General features: G+C 35.0%; 1 protein-coding gene across 4 annotated transcripts in view; it reads right to left on the bottom strand.

Moving 5' to 3' along the window:
- Positions 1-21,196, bottom strand: part of LOC150096041 (brefeldin A-inhibited guanine nucleotide-exchange protein 3) — a 377,536-nt gene that overhangs the window by 157,982 nt on the left and 198,358 nt on the right. For all 4 annotated transcript variants that reach the window (XR_016549919.1, XM_090408931.1, XM_090408932.1 and 1 more), the window contains exons 23-24: positions 15,127-15,291; positions 1,996-2,242 (exon numbers count right to left, since the gene is read on the bottom strand). Coding sequence is in view for 3 of the 4 variants with exons in the window: in XM_090408931.1 (XP_090265057.1) it covers positions 1,996-2,242; positions 15,127-15,291 (412 nt within the window). In the remaining variant the exon portion in view is untranslated. The remainder of the gene's footprint in view (positions 1-1,995; positions 2,243-15,126; positions 15,292-21,196) is intronic.

The following is a 21,196-nucleotide window of genomic DNA, read 5'->3' as shown; positions in this document are numbered from 1 at the left end:
TTCTTCTAGCATAATCTCACCAATATATACGTCATTGGATATCTCATTACATTAAAGCACATGACTTTACATTTACTAACACTGAACTTTCAGCCATTTTCACATGCTCACAATTCTCACCTATTTATATCATTCTGCAAATACTGCATATCAGCAACATTCCTGATTACTCTGTCTATCTTTGCATCATCATCAGCAAATAGTTTTTTTATTTATGTTGAGTGTATACATGAGAGGTTAGTTGATCAACCTATAGTACATTAATACCATATATGGGTAGTGGATTGATAAAGGAGGAACTTATTTACATTTGATTTAAAAGACTGTATTCCTTGGGAAACACAACAGGGGGGAGACTGTTCCACAATACAGCAGTTGTAGAGATGAAGGAAGAGGAGAAGAAACTTGGTCTATGGGTTTCAAGGTGCACTGTGAGGGGATGTTGAGCAGCAGCTGCACGTTCCAATGAGCTTAGTGGGGGAATTATTGATGCTATTTCAGATGAACATTTTCCATAGAGGTATTTGTAGAACATATGTATTGCAGAAACCAAACATCACTGCAAAAGTGGGGGGAATGAATTAATAAGAGATGGGTCATTAATCAGTCTAATTGCTCTACTGAGTCAAGCATTTTGAGAGATCTTTTAAGGATCACGCCCCCCTTATGTGAGAGCAGCATTCAACAGCTGGGCAGATTTGTGATTTGTATAAGGTTAACAGCTGTTCAGGAGTGAAGTAACGTCTTGAGTGAAAGAGAAATCCTAGTTTTTTTTTTTAAGCTGAGGATGCATTGGTTGTGATATGTTTATGCCAGGAGAGGCTTGATGTCAGGGTAATTACAAAGAGAGAAATCTCAGATTGTCTGGAAATTTGGGTATTGTCAAAAATAATACTGGGAAAAAAGAGTTCTTTTTTATGAGAAATAAGCAGAACTGGGTTTTATTGGTATTAAAATTGATGAGGTTATCTGAACCCCAATGGAGGATGGCTTAGAGATTAGAATTAGGGCAGTGGAAGTTGGTATTCTGTAGGTTGAGGTGAGTTGTGTATGTGTCCTGACATTAATGACCTATCCAAGGTCATTAATGTAAAGATTGATCCTTGGGTTCAGTGATCAGTTCTTGATCACCACTGGTCACCTTAATATCTGTAACAGGATTCAATCCCAGCACATCCTGGGATTGAATCTTGGCTGGCTGGGGACATATTTAACAGATGAGATTTATCAAGAATCACAAACTGAGTGAAAACACAGCTTTTTTTCTGAGACTTCAAAGCATTTAGTACAAAACACCTTTTTTATTACTATAAAATGAAGAATCCTGAAAAAAAATTATTTATAAAAAAAAAACAATGATCCAAATTTTTAAAAAAGATAACTAAAAAAACTGGTTTGAGAAGACTATGCTTTTTTTTTTTTTTTAAACAATCCTAAAAAAAAGGCACATCTATCCTAAAGGGAGGAAACATTTATTTTTGATAGGTATACTGTTCAGGAAGTAGGAATGTTAAAAATCAGATGAATTATGATATTTTCACAATAATATTGTCTCCTCATATTTGATGAGAACAATTTCTACACCAGTTATTTATAACATTCAGGGAAAAGTCTATTTGTTGTTCAGCAATTATATATCTAGTCTATCCAAAATGCATAACTTCGGGCCATGTTTTAGAACATACTGTGAATCAATTTTGGTATTTTTTTGGAAGATTTATTATGTATCTTATTAGAAAAACATCAATTTAATAGCAAACTTGAACTTGGCTCAAAGATACAGGATTTACAGATCTCCACACAACAAATAAGTCAGCACAGAATTCACAGATACCTACTGCAATTCAATTTCAGAGAAGATACAAAACAGAAAAAAAAATTAGGTTAATTAAACTGTCAACAGATTATCAGAATAAGCTTATGTAATACTAGTCTTCCAAGTTTTAATTCTTTTTATAATTATGAATAATTATTTCAAAAAATAGCAAAGACTACCTCTACAAAATGCGGTGCTGCCACACTCCAAGCTTTCATAATGTGAATAAGTGGTCTACCTCCTCTTGCACATCTTAACATGAGATCTCCTAGATGATAAAGCAATAATGTATTACCATGGCAATTTGAAAGAGGCAATCTGCAACTATTCTGAGAAAAAAGTTGAGTTTGGCTGGAAGCACACAGTTCCACAAGAAAACCAATAAGTGCAGAAAGGTTCAATCTACTTGATGCTTTTTCAAATAACCTATTTAAGTTGAAAAAAAAAAACACACACACACACATATATATATATATATATATATATTAGCTAATTCCAATAGTTAATACAGTTTCTTTATAAAATAAAAAGAAAATAGTGTGAATAAACAGAAAAAAAACATTGGAAGCAAATGGCTTTAAACAGCTTGAAAACAAACAATTTTAAATATAAATGAAAGTATAACTGTTGTAGCAATCAATGATATCATCCAAATTATATTATAACAATCTCAAATTTATGATAAAATATTGTGTACTAGTGTTAATCATGAATGAATCATGCTTACAGAAGCTCGTCCCAAACTGTATTTTGCATTGTGGTCCAGTAAACTGATAATCTGATTAACTCAACATTTCATAATAAATGTGGGTGACAGGCTAGTTATGGATGGCTGGATTGGTAGGCTATAGACTATAGATCATATGAATTGTACATGCCATTCAGCAGTGTCCTCACCTGGTCATGTTATGGTCTTGGCACCAAACATCAAAGTTAGTTATGAGCAGTGGTGAATTACCCAATAGGCGCACTAGGCACGCACCTAGGGCCTCGTCATCTCGAGGGGTCTCAAAAATAGCAAAAAGATAATATGCCTCTAAAAATTTAGTGAAAATTTATATTTATTATTTATTTATTTTCTAATATATTTCTTAGATAGTTAATATTTATTTTCTATTTTATTTTCAGTCTTAAAAGGAATAAAAAATTATTTAAGAAATAGTTCAGGGCAGACTCTATAATGTTTATAGAAAATGATATAGTTAATATGTTAAATTATAACATTAACGATCAATTTGCAGATTTAAAAGCAAGAAAGATAACATTGTAAGTTGTAATACTAACCAGACAAATATAATTATAAATAAAGAAAAAACTTATTTAAGGATTTTATTGTCTTTTCAATATAAAAAACCACTTTTACGTAAAGAGCCTTATGACAAAATTGCACCTAGGGCCTCAAAGGAACATAATCTGCTACTAGTTATGAGATTAATATTTTCTAAGATTCTTTAAAACAAGTATGGATCATTCCATACTTGTTTTAAAATATCAATCCCACATCTAATTGTAGGCCCACTTCAAGCTACAAATAGGAAAGAGTTACTGTTCTGCTTATTGAAGGAATGAATGAATGACTTGAGAAGTTCAATGGTTGATCTATAGAGCAGGGATTCTGAATTAACTAACCCAGCCTACCTATAGTATCAAATGTGCTATAGGATTACAGCTTTTTGTGAGTATGACACCACAAAAAAAAAGTAACAGGAATCAATCAATGAAGATGAAAAATAAGTTACTTCAGTGAGTTTGAAATTGGAGTATGAACTGATGATGGATAATTGACACTTTGTAACATGTTTTAAGAAAAAATTGCAGAATTAATTACAAGTGCCAATTCAGATGAATAAAGTGTGCATTAAACAATTGCAGGTAGGTAGATGATGGAGTATGAGGCTTCTGTAGTTGACAAAGTGAGAGGGTGCAGGATGGAGTGCAAACCTGCCATGAAGCAATGCTATTGTGTTTGGTGCAGATAATGTTTTCAACACTTATGCCAATAACTTGCATAATCTCTTTAACAAGCATAACAAAGGGACATATGTGATATTGAGCTCTCCAATGCAGAGGAAACATGCTAGTTAATGAGGAATGTTATGGAAAAGACTATTTTTAGGGCATAGTTAAGAGAAGACTGTTTTTATTGAAGTGATAGAGATGGTTCATTTGCTTCAACATCAAGACTAAGTGGGTGATTTGCAAAAGACACCAGTAGCTATCCATATGCTCAATGATGGATGGGATATAACCATCTCAGGCTATTCTGCCTTGCAGAACCATAGACATGAGACCCATAATCTATCTTTGAATGTGTAAGCACACAATAAGAATGAAGCAATGAAGATCAATCCACATCCCATTCAGTAGAGGATAGAATGTGTAGGCAAATCAATGCTCTCTCATTTTTCTCTTAGTTGACATATGTGTGCAAGTTTTCTGTCAATGACAGTCCCAAGAACTTAGCTTCCACTGTATTGGAATAATAGTTTGTCCCGTTCTTAACTCAGAATATGGATGAAGAGTGCACTTATTGCAGAAGTGAACACAGACACTTTTTGCTGAAACCTGAACCCATTACTAAGAGCCCATAATCAACTGCTTGATGAAATTGCCTTTAATTATCCTCATATCATAGAAGCGATAGTAAATTGTGAAGTCACCAACATACAGAACATTGCTTACAGTGGGGAGGAAGCTGTTCAGTGATTGAGTTAACTTTTACAGCAAAGAGTGTCAACACTTAAGACAGAGCCTCGGTGAACATCCTGTTCTTGATAGGGATGAGATATCATACTTCCCACTTAGAAGACTCAACTAGACAGAAAGTTTTTAATAAATGTGGAAGAATAACTTTACTGAATGTAGATGGTTGGTACTCTAGTATCAGAAGATGAGGCAGTTCAAATAATGAGTGCTCACTTCACCAAGATCTATCAACTGGGTGTATGTAACATAGCTAACAACTATACTGAATGAAGAGATAGGGATGCATGAGAAGGTTTTAGAGCTGTTGGATAACCTGAATAAGAATTTGTGAATTGGGACAGAAAGGATATTGGCTGTGCACTAAAGGAATATTCAGCTGATTTGGCAAAGAATGGGAAAAAATATATGATCCCATTACACAAGGGTGGTGAAAAGACTGATGCATCTATTGACCTATCATCTCTAGAGTAATTGTACAGATTTTATAGACATTACTAAGAACTTGCACATGGAAATGGTCATGTCTTAGCAATTTGCTCACAATAATGTTAAGGCTGAGTTGGATAAAGGGAATGGATATTGTGATACTGTTGGACTTTGCAAAGACATTTCACAGGATACCACATGAAAGGCTGTTGCATAAAGTAGAGAATATGGGATTGAAATAAAAACTACTGGTTGGATAAGCGGTGAATGACCAACAGGTATCAGAAAGTGGTATATGTGGGCATGTGAATCTGCTAGATTTATGGTGACTAGTGATATATTCCAGGGATCAGTCCTTGAACCATTGTTGTTAATCTGTACATTAATGATATGGGAAAGGGACTTGATGGAGATCTTTAGTTGTTTGCTGATGATGCAAAGATAGGCAGGGCAATCAGAAATGATAATGACACAGCATTTACAGGATGATTTGAATAAGTGGAAATGTAGGTAAATGATGATAGTTACAACTCAACGTTAGTAAGTGTAAAATTATGCACTTTGGCATGATGCAATATCCAACAGCATATTATATTGGTAGGATTATGCTTAGAGTAACTGATGAGGCTGGAGATCTTGGAGTTATGGTGGTTAGAATGTTGAAGTTCAAAGGACACATAACAAAAATTACAAACAGAACTCAGATAACAATTGCAATGTTGAAACAAACATTGATATGTAAGGATATGGAAGTAATTTTTCCTCTTTACATGGTCTTGATAAAACTACACATGGACTACTATGCACAGATTTGGTGCCCAAGATTCCAAAGGGATGAGTTACAAAGATGATATCAGGATTAATGAATTTAGATTGCGAGGAATTTTTCATTATATAGAAGGTGTGGAGAGGATGGGGGGGGGATATCTGTAAAAGTTAAGTTTATATACAGTTAAGAAAGGGATAATAGCTAGATTTTTCTCTCACAGAAATATGAGTGGAACAGTTTACCTATTGAAGTAGTGAGTGCATCTAGTGTGAATGAGCTTAAGAGAAGGCATGACAGCTGGTGTGAGTGATGTATGGCTTCCCTTGATGAGTACTTGACTCCCTGAAGGTCTAATAATAATAATACAGGAAGGTGTCCTCTAAGACCTAGGTTATAGTGAGGTCTTAATATGCTATATCTCCAGGATGCATCATAAGCTTTTTCCATGTGAAAGAACAATGAAACAGATGTTCTTGTTTTAGGAATGAGTCTCTTACAGATGTTTCTAAATGGACCAAATGGTCTAAAGTTGAATGATGTCTATGAAAGCCACACTGCATATTGGAAAGAATATCAGTTTCTAAATGCCAGAGAAGTCCGGCATTAACCATTTTCTCCAACATATTACAAAGACAGCTGGTAAGAGCAACAGGTTGACAATTGTTTGCTTGCGTTGGAACCTCTCCTAGCTTTGGGAAAATTGACTCATGCCAAGCATCTGGAAACTTCCTCTGACAGTATTGTTGTATAGTAAGAGAAGAAGATCCATAGATGTTTTATCATCTCATAATGGATGTCATCAGGACCTACTGCAATGGAGTGAGATAGTAAAAGCACTCTTTTTAGTTCCTCTTTAACAAATGACTGCATGACCCTAAACCATTGGTAGAAAAGTTCCATCAACTATCTCTAATCTGGAGAATTTTAATAATAAGGTGTTGACACTTTTTGGCAATTGGTATATGGTTACATGATTTCTGCATTACTTCCACCTTAGTATCACCACCTCTGGGTCTGGCTTCCACTGATGAGACCTCAATAAAGGTCGAAACCTGTCTGGGTAGTGATCCTTCCCTTAGCAGTATACATGTCCACAAGGAGATGTGCTTTGATTTATTATGGGATACTAAGGCAAGTGATCAGAACTTATACCACCATTACCACGGTTGCCCCAGTCCTGAAAATACTTCAGCCGCAAACTTTGCTTACACTTGGATAAAGGATTAAACCAAATATATAATTAATGTAGTAGGGTATCTATCAAATAAACTCCATGCTTTCGCTTGATCTTTTTTTGGCAACTTGGCACTCTGGGTTGGGTTTCACTAAGGCTTCTGATAGAGTGGAAATCAAGATGATGTTTTTGAAACTGCAGCTGTTGCCTGCATGGACAAGATAATCTGTTACTACTTCACTGCTTCATTGATAGGTGTTTTACTGACTGCTTCAGCATGAAATTTTGCAAGATAAGAAAAAGTATTCCAGTCAGCCTAGTGCAAAATCTCAAGATAAATGTGGTACCTTAGTAATTTTTATAAAATAGAAATCTGACATTCTATCAGCTATAAGAAATGCTTTTTTGGTCAATGGAATTTAAAGAATCTTTAAGCTCATATATGTTTTTATCTGCTTATAGCTTATTAAGCAGATAAAACTGTTTATAAACTGAAACACCTAATTTCTGTTTATTTCCTACTTTCTTCATTGTATGCTAATATATCCTTAGTACAATACTTCTGAAACTAACATTGTAATACTGTTGTATGATGAAACTTCATGAAATTTTTTGAAGCAATTATTTTATTACTTAAAAACATAAGTTCAAAAATTTTCATAAACTTCAAATGAACCTTGAAAGGCTTCACCTTGACAGTAAACAAAATAAATTTGTTTCTGATAAGAAAGCAAACTGTCTAAAAGTGTTTTTCTTAAGTATGGGAAACAGTAATTTGCTTATGACAAAGGGTAGATCTCAAAGGAGAATGTACTTTTAAGTACTTGATTTTTTCAGAGAAGAACCAAATAGTTTTTTGTTTTGTTTTGTAACAAGCTGTCAGGTCAATGATTTCACTCACCTTAAATGAATAAATATAATAATAATAATATTTGTTCATTTAAGGTGAGTGAAATCACTGACCTGACAGCTTGTTAAAAAACAAAACAAAAAACTATTTGGTTCTCCTCTGAAGCCAGAGAGAAATAATGAATATCTACAACAATTCATGTCACAAGTATGACAGCTCATAAGTATTTTTGTCTAACCCTAAAGTAAATTGATGTTAATGCTGCATTTCTGTATATTCCCACTACTTTAGAAATCTCATTTCCAGTTAATATGTAACACACAACAAGATGAATATGTATGAAGCATGTGGCTATAAAGTAACTTGACAAAAAGCAGACTTTTAGTAATACCTTCCATAATCCTGTAACCCAAAATAAAAAATGATGGCACTACATCACAGAATTTCACGCTGGCTGGGGCATCACCTGGTTAAACAAGGCCTCCATTCACCAGGGCAAAAAGCTAAAAATCAGCTACTGGAACAAATCCTAAAACCACCCCAACTTAACATCACCAGAGTTCAAGATCGGTACTATCAACATAAGAAGCTTGAATGGCAAAGAAATGGAGCTAGCTGAGGAATTGGATAAGTACCAGATCGACATAATAGGGGTGACTGAAACAAAAACGACAAAAACTGGTTTGATCTTTCTGAGCAATAAATACAAAATGTTATATTCAGGCAATGACAATCAAGGAAAAGAAGGAGTAACAATAGTATTCAAAACTAAACACGAGGCTAATTTTCTTGAATAGCAGGCAGTCTCAAGTAGAGTGATGTGGGCAAATATCAGAATGGGGAACTGGACAATGAGACTTATTTGTGCCTATGGTCCCACAAAAGGTTCTACTAAGGTAGAAGTGGAGGAATTTTTCGAGACTTTAGAGAAAGCAAATGACACAATGAAAAAGGAAAAGCTGGTCCTTGTTGGGGATCTAAATAGCAGAGTAGGAAATGATTGTCAGACATACAAAAATATTTTAGGAAAATTTGGAGAAAAGAGCAAATCTAATAATAATGGCAAATACCTGTTGGATTTCTGCTCTGTACATGGACTGGTTATTACTAACACAATGTTCCAACATAAAAATGTGCACAAATTCACACATGGAGAGAAGAGGCAAGGAATAAGAAAAGTCTCGTTGACTATGTTATTGTTGATAGTGATGTTTTCTCCCTGGACACCAGGACACCAGAGTGTACAGAGGATTTGAAATTGGAAGCGATCACTATTTAGTCTTGAGCAGGATAAAATTGAATTTCATATTGAAAATAATAACATGTAAGAAAGTTTTAAAGCGAATAAAAGTTTAGCAGCTCTCAGCTGTGAACTGTAGACTAAAATATACAAAGATTATTGAAGGAAAAATGAAAGAGTTTGAGAACAGGAATCAAACCTTGGAGATTCAGTGGCAAGCCTTGAAGAAAACATTGATTGATTCAGCCAGAGGCATCTGGTGAGGTTGTCTGCAAGGATAGAAAAATCAGAACTCCATGGTGGACAGAGGAAGTTAAAGAGGCAGTGAAGGAAAAGAAGAAAGCATATCAAAAGTTCCTGGCAAATAAGTCAGCTTTTGCTCTTAGAGAATACAGAGACAAATGTAAGAAAGCGAAACACTGTGTAAAACTAGCTAAACAAAAGTCATTGGAGGACTTTGGCAAGAACATAGAAAATAAATATCAAGAAAGTGGTAAGATAAAGTCGAAACCGGTATGGGTAGTGATCCTTCCCATAATGCATAACATTATACACTCTATGTCCAAAAAGAAACCGAACTTTTTGCAAATAGAAGAAACTAGTGGTGCCATATGTTGTATCTTTTTGTTGTCAAAAGAGGCAACCTTCATTAGAGTTGTGTCAACTGTTTATGACATTTGTTTCATTAGAAGTTGAGTTATAGTGCCAAGAATGACTGTGTTTTGACGAACGGTCAGGAAATGAGTTTCAAATAGAGAGTTGATTGCCTTTTGTGTTAAACTTGGTAAAAGTTATACTGAAATGCATCAAATGCTTCAAAAAGCATACAGTGATGAATGTTTAACCCGTACTCAAGTTTACGAGTAGCTAAAGCGGTCATCAGACATTGAGGACAACGGAAAGCCGGGTCATCCAAAAACTGGACTGAGTGACGCTAACATTCAAAAAGTGAGTGATTTCATCAAAGAAAACCCAAAATCATCCGTGAGATTGATTGAAGATGAATTGGGGAACAAATCGACTGTGCACAACATTTTGACCAAGAGTTTGGGCCTTCGTAAATTGAATTTGTGATTTGTTCCCCACAAGTTGACCGATGACCAAAAAATGTATCGAATTGAACACTGTAAGGACGTCATTGAAACCGCTCATACTTCCTTGAAATGATCATTACCAGTGACAAAACATGGTGTTTTGAGTATGAGCCCGAAACAAAGTGGCAGAGTGCTGAGTGGAGACCACCAGAAGAGTGGCATCTGAAAAAAAAAGTCACTCGGAGAAGTCAAAAGTAAAGACAATGCTGATTTGTTTCTATGATTTCAAGGGAATTATCCACAAAGAATTTGTTCCGTCTGGCCAAACAGTCAATGGTGAGCTTTATCTTTAAGTTTTGAAGCAAATGATAGTGAGAATTCTTAGCGTATGGCATGAATATCGTGATGCAGGCAACTGGTGACTTTTGCACGATAATGCACAATCTCGTTGTTCGAACATTGTGAGATAGTTTTTGAGCAAAAACCAAGTTTATGTGTTGAATCACTCGTATTCACCTGATTTAGCACCTTGTGACTTACTTCTCTTCTCCTGACTTCTTTTGCCGATGAAAGGAAAGCGATACGACACCATTGAAAATGTTCAAGCGGCAGTAACCACGACCCTCAACAGTATCCCAAAAACCGATATAAAAAGCTCATTTAACAAATTAATTGACTGTGCCAGATGCTGTATCGTAGCTGAGGGAGAGTATATTGATTGAAATAAATTATTTGAATAATTATAATTGGCCTGTGTTTTATTTTCTATCAAAAGTTCAGTTTCTTTTTGGGGTGTACATGTCTGCAAGGAGATGTGTTCTGCATTATGGGATACTAAGGAAAGTGATGAGAACTTAGTCCACCATTACCACGGTTGCCCCAGTCCTGAAAATACTTCAGCCGCAAACTTTGTTTGCTTACACTTGGATAAAGGATTAAACTAAATATATAAATTATTGTCTAACCAAGTGGAAAAAAACTTCCAACATCTTTCTCTAATCCAGAGTAATTTAATAAGGTGTGACACCTTTTGGCAACTGGCATATGGAAATATGAGTTCTGCATTGCTTCAACCTTGGTATAACTTCTGGGTCTGGCTCCCACTGAAGAGACCTCAATAAAGGTCGAAACCGGTCTGGTAGTGACCCTTCCCATAATGCACAGCATTAACATGTCTGCAAGGAGATGTGCTTTGCATTATGGAATACTAAGGGAAGTGATCAGAACTTAGTCCACCTTTGCCAAGAGTTGTTCCAGTCCTGAAGATACTTCAGGAGCAAATTTTGCTTATACTTGGATAAAGGATTAAACTAAATATATAATTTATAGTCTAACTAAGTGGGAACAAACTTCCAATATTAACTGCACAGTCAACCAACTACTCAAATGAGCAAAAATTTCAACATTAACATATTTTTAATTTTTTTTTTTATATGAGTCAAAAATGACTAGTTATAATAGTCATTTTTGACTATTATAACTAGTCAAAAATGACTAGTTATAATATAAAGAAAACCTTATTTTAACTTTGTGGATAGCATCTCCATTCTCCAACCAAGAGATGAATTTAAAACCCATTATGGCATGGTGGATATATGTGACTGTCTTTAGATGGTAGATAGTTTTTCTTTTATGAGACTACCACCCTACATACTGAAGGACTGAAATCGCTTGAAAAATATCCATGTTTGGTATGTAGAGTAGAAATTTTCAGATGACCAATTCCTTAGTCCACTCATAGTACTATCCTTCTGGTGATAAATGCATTTTTGCATTTACAAAAAAAAAAAAAAAAAAAAAAAAAAAAAAAAAAAAAAAAAAAAAACAGTCTAATCATTAATATCTGAATCTTTTTCATGCTAGCCCATATATATATATATATATTTTTTTTTTAAATTTTTTATTTTATTTTATTTTTTTTTATTGTAAACATAACAATCTTATATACAGGATTAACCGGTTTTGGGTTCTCTGCAGTAATGCAGAGAGGTCACATGCTCATACTCTTGTTGAGGTATGTTACATCGAAGTCACTTATAAGGTGAATTACATTTTTTTTTTTTTATAGATTAAAGCCATAGATAGATAAATAGATTTTTTAAAAATTTTTTTATTTTATTTAACTTGTTAAAATATACATTAGAGGATAGGTAACAAGGACTATTTACATATTATAAGTATATATATTACAGAGGGGATGCTTAAGGGTCAAAGCTGTATAACTGAGAGGAGACCTCCACATAGCCTTTAAAGGAATGCGGAGAACCGACCAGGGCTTCTGACCTAATGTCCAATCCACAAGTAGATACCCAACAGGGTGCACCTCGTGGTGCACCCTGTTGGGTATCTACTTTGATACTGAACAAACGAGGATGGGCTGGCAATTTGGGATTTAGCCGACCAAATTGTATTCTTATTGGTTAAACCAAAATAAAAAATGATGGTACAACATGACAAAATTACATGCCGGCTGGGGCGTCGCCCGGTTAAACAAGGTCCCCGTTGTTTTCGCCAGGGAACCAGGGAGAACAGCGAAAAGTCAGCTACTGGAACAAATCTGAACACAAACCCCAACTCTACATCACCAGAGTTAAAGATCGGTACTATCAACATAAGAAGCCTGAATGGCAAAGAAATAGAGCTAGCTGAGGAATTAGATAAGTACCATATCGACATAATAGGGGTGACTGAAACAAAAAAGACCAAAACTGGTGAGATCTTTCTGAGCAATAAATACAAAATGTTATATTCAGGCAATGACAATCAAGGAAAAGAAGGAGTAGCCATAGAATTCAACACAAAATACGAGGCTAATCTTCTTGAATGGCAGTCAGTCTCAAGTAGAGTAATATGGGCAAATATGAGAATGGGGAACTGGACAATGAGACTTATTTGTGCCTATGGTCCCACAGAAGGTTCTACTGAGGTAGAAGTGGAGGAATTTTTGACGCTTTAGAAAAAGCAACTGACACAATGAAAAAGGAAAAGTTGGTCCTTGTTGGGGATCTAAATAGCAGAGTAGGAAATGATTGCGAGACATACAAAAATATTTTGGGAAAATTTGGTGAAAAGAGCAAAGCTAATAATAATGGCAAATATCTGTTCGATTTCTGCTCAGGACATGGACTGGTTATTACTAACACCATGTTACAACATAAAAATGTGCACAAATTCACATGGAGAGAAGAGCCTAGGAATAAGAAAAGTCTCATTGACTATGTTATTGTTGATAGAGATGTTTTCTCCCTCGTGCAGGACACCAGAGTGTACAGAGGATTTGAAATTGGAAGTGATCACTATTTAGTCTTGAGCAGGATAAAATTGAATTTCATAGTGAAAAGAATAACATGTAAGAAAGTTTTAAAGCGAATAAAAGTTGAGCAGCTCTCAGATGTGAACTGTAGACTAAAATACAGAAAGATTATTGAAAAGAAAATGAAAGAGTTTGAGAACAGGAATTAAGCCTTGGAGATTCAGTGGCAAACTCTGAAGAAAACATTGATTGATTCTGCCAGAGAGGCATGTGGTGAGGTTGTGTGCAAGGATAAAAAAAATCAGAACTCCCTGGTGGACACAGGAAGTTAAAGAGGCAGTGAAGGAAAAGAAGAAAGCATATCAAAAGTTCCTGGCAAATAAGTCAGCTTTTACTCTTACAGAATACAGAGACAAATGTAAGAAAGCTAAACAGTGTGTAAAACTAGCTAAACAAAAGTCATGGGAGGATTTTGGCAAGAATATAGAAAATAAATATCAAGAAGGTAGCAAAATATTCTGGAGGTTGTTGAAAAAGCTTAGGGGAGAGAATTTTTGGCTTACTTTTTCCTATGCTTTGATTTTCTTCATGTACGATGTTATTCTGTTCAATTGGTTTGCTATTCTGGGCTGGGATGTTTGTTGATGAACTGTTGGTAATATAGGGACAATTGTTTCCTAATGTGACCATCTTCATGACAGAAGAAGCACTGTGATGAGGAAGATAAGTAGAAAGTGTAGGTTATTCCATTTATGTCCATGCTGATTAATTTTGGGAGGTCGTGTAGTGCATTGTTGTTTGGAAAGTGCATTAATGCCTGTCTTCGAAAGCTTTTGACATGGGCAAATTCGGGCTTCTTCGTGGCTGCTGATAATGTGCGTATTTTTCCTGTGACAGAACTGTATCGTGATAACATGGATTTGATGAGTTGATGAGGAATTTCGGGGGAACATTTGATACTGTTACTTTTGTCGGGGCCAGTGCTATTGGGGCTGCTTCGAAGTGATAATCATTGATATCGACGCCTTTTTGCAGTACCGTTTGTGCCCATGAGATATGGCTAAAATATACCTACACAGTTCCAGCTATGCGGGAAGCGTCAGTAATATTTTTTGCGGGTACAATTTTGGCAATCACCTTCAGGTAATCTTCTAATGGGATGTTTTCTTTGGTGGCGAAAATAACAATTCCATTTTCTCAGGAAATAACGTTGGTAACAGTGGTAGTTATTTTTGCGTTAATCGGTTTACTGCTGGCTGATGTGGCATTCGTGTGCGAGATCAGTGTTTTGGGAGACGATAGGATATTTCCATTAGATACAACATTAGTGTAAGATTTTGAATTGACTGACCTGTTTTCCATGTACATCGCTCTGGTGAACTCTGCTCTTCCTTCCGGGTCCAAAGTCGTAGGGGATCTTTGAATTGCTAAATCCTTGGTAGTACATGAATGTGCAGTTGCCATGGCAGGTAATCCTTCGCTGTCTATAGCCTCAGGTGAGGGTTGCAGGTGTCGGAGAAGGAATTATGCCGTCGAAATTGAAGATATATAGGAACTCTTACACCAGGAGAAGAACACTGTCATAAATCACTAATCACTACACTTACGTGTACATGACTAGTATTAGTAGATAGCTCTCAGATTGGAGAATATATCTATATAAAAAATTAAGTCCTTCCTTGCGGATAAACGTATAAAAGGTGGGGGAAGGCAGGAGCGGTATGAACGCACATGCAACACCTTGGCCACCTAGCAGATAGATAGATATATTATATCTAGATATAATTTCCTAATATATTTTTGTTAAGAAATATAAATTTTTTAAGAGGGAGGTTAAAAAAAATAAAAAACAACAAACCTATCAACAAGTTGCGAGAGACCCTCAATGACTTCTTGTAACTGATGATCTTTTAAAACTCCACTAGCATTTCCTATTTGATTACACTGGTGAACTATTTCACTAATATTTACTGTAGGTATCACAGGTGAACCTGGCATAGGTGGAGGCTCAGAAAAGCCATTTCTACAACAATGATTAAAGAAGAAAAAAACAATCAAATTAATAAAAAAATATAAACATTGCGATTTAAAATTTTTCATAAAAAATGCTGAAAATACAAAGATCATTAGAGAAATTATTTAATTTTTAGAGGTACCTGTGGCATCGTATAATTATTAAAGGAACACGTAAGACCACAGTAATAACTTTTAATTAATAAGGTACAGATATTTCATACTAAAACTAATAGTACATCTTCAGTGTTACAAACAGTTATAGGAATGGAATACAAGTAACGAACATTCGGTGGATCACCTATTAAAATACAGTTGTCGTGCACTAGGAAATGATAGAAATTAATAATTAATATTTAAGATAATTGTTTTTTTTAATGATTACATAAAATAAAAGGCTCCCAGATCTTCGAGAGAGAGAGAGAGAGACAATAATTTCGATTTAAATTCGGTCGGTGTAAAATAGTTTCACAACTTTCTTTAAAAAGGCGTTCATATTTGAACCTGCATCTTTGGAATTTCAAAAAGAGAACTAGCTTTATCCTGCTGGATATTATGGGTAGTGTTAATACTGTGTTGTGCTAGACCAGACTTCTGAAGTTTATTGTATTCAATATAATATTGATATTCATTAATTCTTTTTTTCCACAGAACAACCAGTTTGTCCAAAATAAGAAACATCACATTTACATGGTATTTGGTAAACACCAGCCAAAGATAGAAATGACAGTTTATCTTTATTAGAAGGCATTAAGGAGAAAATTTTGTTGATAGGAATATATGTGGGAATCAATTGGTACTTTTTTAAAATTCTACCTATAGGTTCCGAGATTCCTGGAATGTAGGGGATTGGAACTCCGCAGACTGTTGAAGAAACTTTTGGTATTGGAACATAAGATTCAATTATCTGTTGGATTTGATTAGGGTGGTAATTATTCAATTCCATTAACTTTTTAACGATTAAAAGTTCTTGTTGTAAGATTTCTGGAGAAGAGCAAACTTTAAGTGCTCTATTAATTAGAGATTTAAGAACACCAAATCTTTGAGATGTGTGGTGAGCAGACTTTTTATGAATGTATCTGCCAATAAATGTGGGCTTTCGAAAGATGCTTGTAGATAAGGTACCAGAAGAATTATTTAAATTAAGAGGATATTAAATCCCACATTGTTTTAAAACCGAATAAGAAACTCAAAGATTGGAATCAGAGAGTTTCATGCTGAATATAGTATAGTATAATAAACTATAATATAGTATAATAAAATTATTATACTATAATGAATATAGTATAATAAACTATAAAAGTATCAACGATTACTTGCGTGAGCTAATGCAAGTAGTCCAAGTACATAGTACAAACTCGGGCAACTCGCAGCAAAGGTGGTAAAGTTCTGATCACTATTTTTGGTATTTTCCATAATGTAAAAATACATTTCCTAGGAAATGTATGCTGTTATTACATTATGGTGGGAGGTCACTACCCAGACCGGTTTTAGCCTTTATTGAGGCTTCATCAGTGAGTAGCTAGACCAAAATAATACCAAAGGGCAGCGAAAAGAACTTATATACTCTGCTATACGAGCAGGCTCCAATCACTATTCTTGATATTTACCCATAATGTGAACTTAGCTCCTAGGAGCTGTATTTCTGTTCTACATTATGAGAGAAGGTCACTACCCAGACCGGTTTCAACCTTTATTGAGGTCTCATCAGTGAGTAGGTAGACCTAGTTAATATCAAGTTTATAGCGAACAGAACTTACAACCCTTCTATAAGTATTGCCAAGAGGTGTCCTAATAAATTATTAGATATATGAAGAGCCAAAGGCTTCAATTCGGCGACATATGACTTGTTTAAGTTAAGGGATATTACATCCCATATCATTTCTTAGCCAAATCTTTACACTTACTAACATTAATCTGATTGCCATTTATGTTTGCCAGTCTATTCAAATCATTTTGTAAGTGCTGAATATCAGTAGCATCCCTGATTGCCCTGCCTATCTTTGCATCATTGGCAAACAATTGTGCATCTCATGTTAGACCTTGCTTGATGTTATTAACCCTTTCTGCTTGAATGATTCCAATTGAAATCACTAACTTTCTTGGCTTTCATAGCCCATATTACATGGCAAATGATTTCAATTGGTATCGCACATCGTAGTTCCATTTTTTGCCGACAAATTGCAGCTGTCTGCTGTTTCATCATGATCGGTTGTTTGCACGCATTTTACTTTTGTGTGTTTACATCCACATGGCATGTCGACATTTTTTCACTTGGAAAAAAAAATTCAGGTCAGAAAGGGTTAATATATAGATTGAACAATAATGGCCCAAGGACTAAACTCTGAGGTACACCACTGGTCACCTTAAATCTGGCAGATTCACACCCACTGTATATCACTTTTTGATATGTGTCTGTCAACCATCTCCTGATCCAAGTCAAGAGTTTATATTCCAATCCCATATATTCCAGTTTATGCAATAGCCTTTTATGTGGTATCCTATCAAATGCCTTAGAAAAATCCAATATTATCATAGTGTATCCATTTCCTTTATCCAACTCAGCCATAATACTGTTATAAAATATGAGCAAATTGCTAAAATATGATCTTCCTTTAGTAAATCCATGCTGCTCCTTGCAGTTTGTCTTGGTTTTTGCACCACCCATGTAAAATGGAACTATCATACATTCTTTCCATTCCTGTGGTATTATTCTTGAGCTGAGACTCAGGAAAGGTCTAGCCAATTCAGCTGAACATTCCTTTAGCAAATAGGCTGATATTCCATCTGTCCCTATTGACAAATTCTTATCCAGGTTATGCAAAACAACTCTTCAATCTCATTTTCATGAACCTCTAAATTTTCATCCAACGTAGCAGTAGCACTGTGCACCATGTAAAATGGTGCACAGTGTTACTGCTGTAATGGTGTAACTTTTTCACATAGTACTATCATAATTATCCTGTACGGCACTTGCAGGTATGCATGAGGAAATTGCTGATGACCAATTTTCACAGAGAAATTTAGTTTTGAAATTATGTTACTAAATGTATTATTTTCTTGTGATGTAGACATTCTTTAAGGTCCACATATGTGTGTGAGATTGCCATATAAAAAAAAAAGGAGGGGTGAAAGAAATATGATTAAAAAACTTTTACATAATGAATAATTATGGAGACACAATACTGTGTTCAAGAACTTACTTTAATTAAATGAAAATAAAATTTGACATTTTGACCTTTATATCAAATCACCTGAGGGGGGGGGATGTATACAGGATCACAAGCTACATTGGTACATACTACAATGGACTGAAAATAACTGCTTGGTCAATTGCTGAACACATAGCTTGACCTCTGGTGGAAAATAAATAACTTTAAATAAATAAAACATCATAATTATAATATAAAACTACATCCATAGTTATTGATTTCTTATAGTCCTGTTACTTTAAATTTCTGTTTGATGTGTGAGAGTTACTGTGTCGTTATTCAATTAAATTTCTTTTCTTCACTATGTGGGCCATTTTCTATGTGGGTCATAGATGAGTCATCCAAATCCTTGGGACTTTCAAGTCATCATTTTTGTTGAGATTTGGTTGATTGAAAAGTATTTCATAGGCTTCTTTGAATTTACATTCATGCCATGTTTTGGTCCAATGTAAGGACTGGTTGCCTTTCCAGTCAAATCTGGTGGCACGTTTCAAGTGTATGGTCAGAAAGGCCTGCTTTTTTGTAATGAAGGTATCTGATGTGTCATGTATGTTATTGTATGACTGATTTTAACCTATGTAGGGTAGGTTACAGGTGCAACAGATCTAGTATACTCGATGGGCAAGGGAATGAAGGGGATCTTCAGAAGAGCTTAGTATACTTTTTATTTTCATTGGTGGTTTAAATGTGGCCTGAATGTTGTATTTTTGCAGTGCACTGTCCATTCTCTCAGATAATCCTCATACATAAGGGATTGCTATGGGCTTACTGTAATCTTTTTTATTTTTGGTTATCTTTTTGTGAAGGATTCTAAAGAACTATCTTCAGATACACCTCTAAAAACAATGTCATTAATCAAGAAATGGCAGCCATAAAATCACTTAAAATTAATAAGATATAATACTAAAGCTGACAAAGGTAATGCTACCATTGATCTTAACAGATGACCTAGAAAAAATGAACTAATTGATATCTGACACCAACACATACCAATCGGTTAACTACAATCCAACACAATTACTAAATCACTTAAGGAATTGACAACGTACATAAGAATATAAATTAAGTTACACTTTAATAAATATTTCTGATATTTCTTAGGGCTGAGGCTGATTCCATGAATTATTCATGGAATGAGCCTCAGCCCCAAGAAATTCTCCAAACCTCGACAAATTTGCTTGCATGAGACTGCCTCAAATTTGGGAGGCTTACATCAGCCCAACAGCCAAGAACACCTACACAGCCCGCTAGGGGGCACCATCAGGACTTTTAGGAGAACAATAGCTTCCTCACTTCATTCTCAGTTACTGTATTGTAGTGCCCATGTGCATGTGCCTTTTTTGTAAGTTCCTTTTGAAGATGGCAACCTGACGTTGCCAAAATATGGGAATATTTATTAAAGTGTAATTTAATTTATATTCTTATGTACGTTGTCGATTCCTTAAATGATTTAGTAATGCATAACCAATGTATAAGCTTGTCTATGAGAATCCAACACAATACATTAAAAAGAAAACAACAGAACTTCTTAAATCAGTAACCATGTGGCTGAAAGAAACAGTTAAAACTTGATATTGCACTATGCATGCTTCCCTAGAATTTACAGCCTTCCAAAAATACAATAAAATAATGTACCACTGTGGTCAAAAGTTGAAGGAATTGACAAGAAACTAGCATTCAAGGAGTTGGTAGGTCATTCCCCTCATACATAAAAGAACACATCACAACAAAGTTAAAAACATTAGAGTCAACAATGAAGATTTATTAGTCAGCTTTGATATAACTGCCATTTTCATGAATGTCTCAATCATCAATACAGTTCTTCTCCTGCAAGATAAATCATCCAGGCATCATGAGCCCTTTTTGACCATGTCCATTAGTCTGGTTATTTCATGCGACAAAACCATTTCTACCTACAAAAAAAAAAAAAAAAAAAAAAAAAAAAAAAAAGTATCACCATGGGCTCCCAACTTTCCACTCTAGATTCAGTGACCCAATGTTTGGCTAAAACATATTGATGACATATTCACCATTTGACACCACTGCTGCCAAACTTGAAACAACTTCCTCAACCACTTAACCAAGCAACACAGAAACATTCAATTCCCCACTGAAATTGAAAACAACAACACAGTTTCCTAAACGTGTGGACAGACTTATGTGTTTGTCGAACATGTTGTTTATTATTTTAACGGTATAATAGAACACAGAAACTAAGTAAATAATTAATTTATTAACTGGATGCTGATATTTCGCTGGTATTATAACCAGCATCTTCAGAGCACAAAAACACTGTTTGTCACAATACGCAAGACTAAAACAACATGGTGTACTTAAACAAAATTGTAGCAGCAACACAAAGACTAGAGTCCTGATTTTGGCACCCTCTATCTGAAAAAAAAAAAAAAAAAAACGCTATCATATATTACTAGAGTCCTAGAAAAGTGCTAGTTTTTTCTTAATATGACTGTCTCCCAGATCTTCAGCAAGTTAATACAGCCATATTTGTTGAGATTTGGAGTGTGTTTTAGGGCTTCTGTCGCCTCTAAGAATAATCTCTCTGATTTATATGGGTTTCTGTGTAGTACTTTTGTGTTTTTCCAGTTGATCCTGTGTGCAGGGGTATCCAGAGCATGGTCTGCTAGGCCCGACTTCCCATAATGATATTTCCGGACGTATCGTTTATGTTCGCTGATGCGGATA

The sequence above is a fragment of the Typopeltis vanoorti genome, chromosome 19, assembly GCF_054136105.1.
Source record: "Typopeltis vanoorti isolate ZY-2024b chromosome 19, IOZ_Tvanoo_1.0, whole genome shotgun sequence".
Classification (NCBI taxonomy): Eukaryota; Metazoa; Arthropoda; class Arachnida; order Uropygi; family Thelyphonidae; genus Typopeltis; species Typopeltis vanoorti.
Note: the sequence above shows the minus strand (reverse complement) of the source record. Positions and strands in the feature narration are given on the sequence as shown.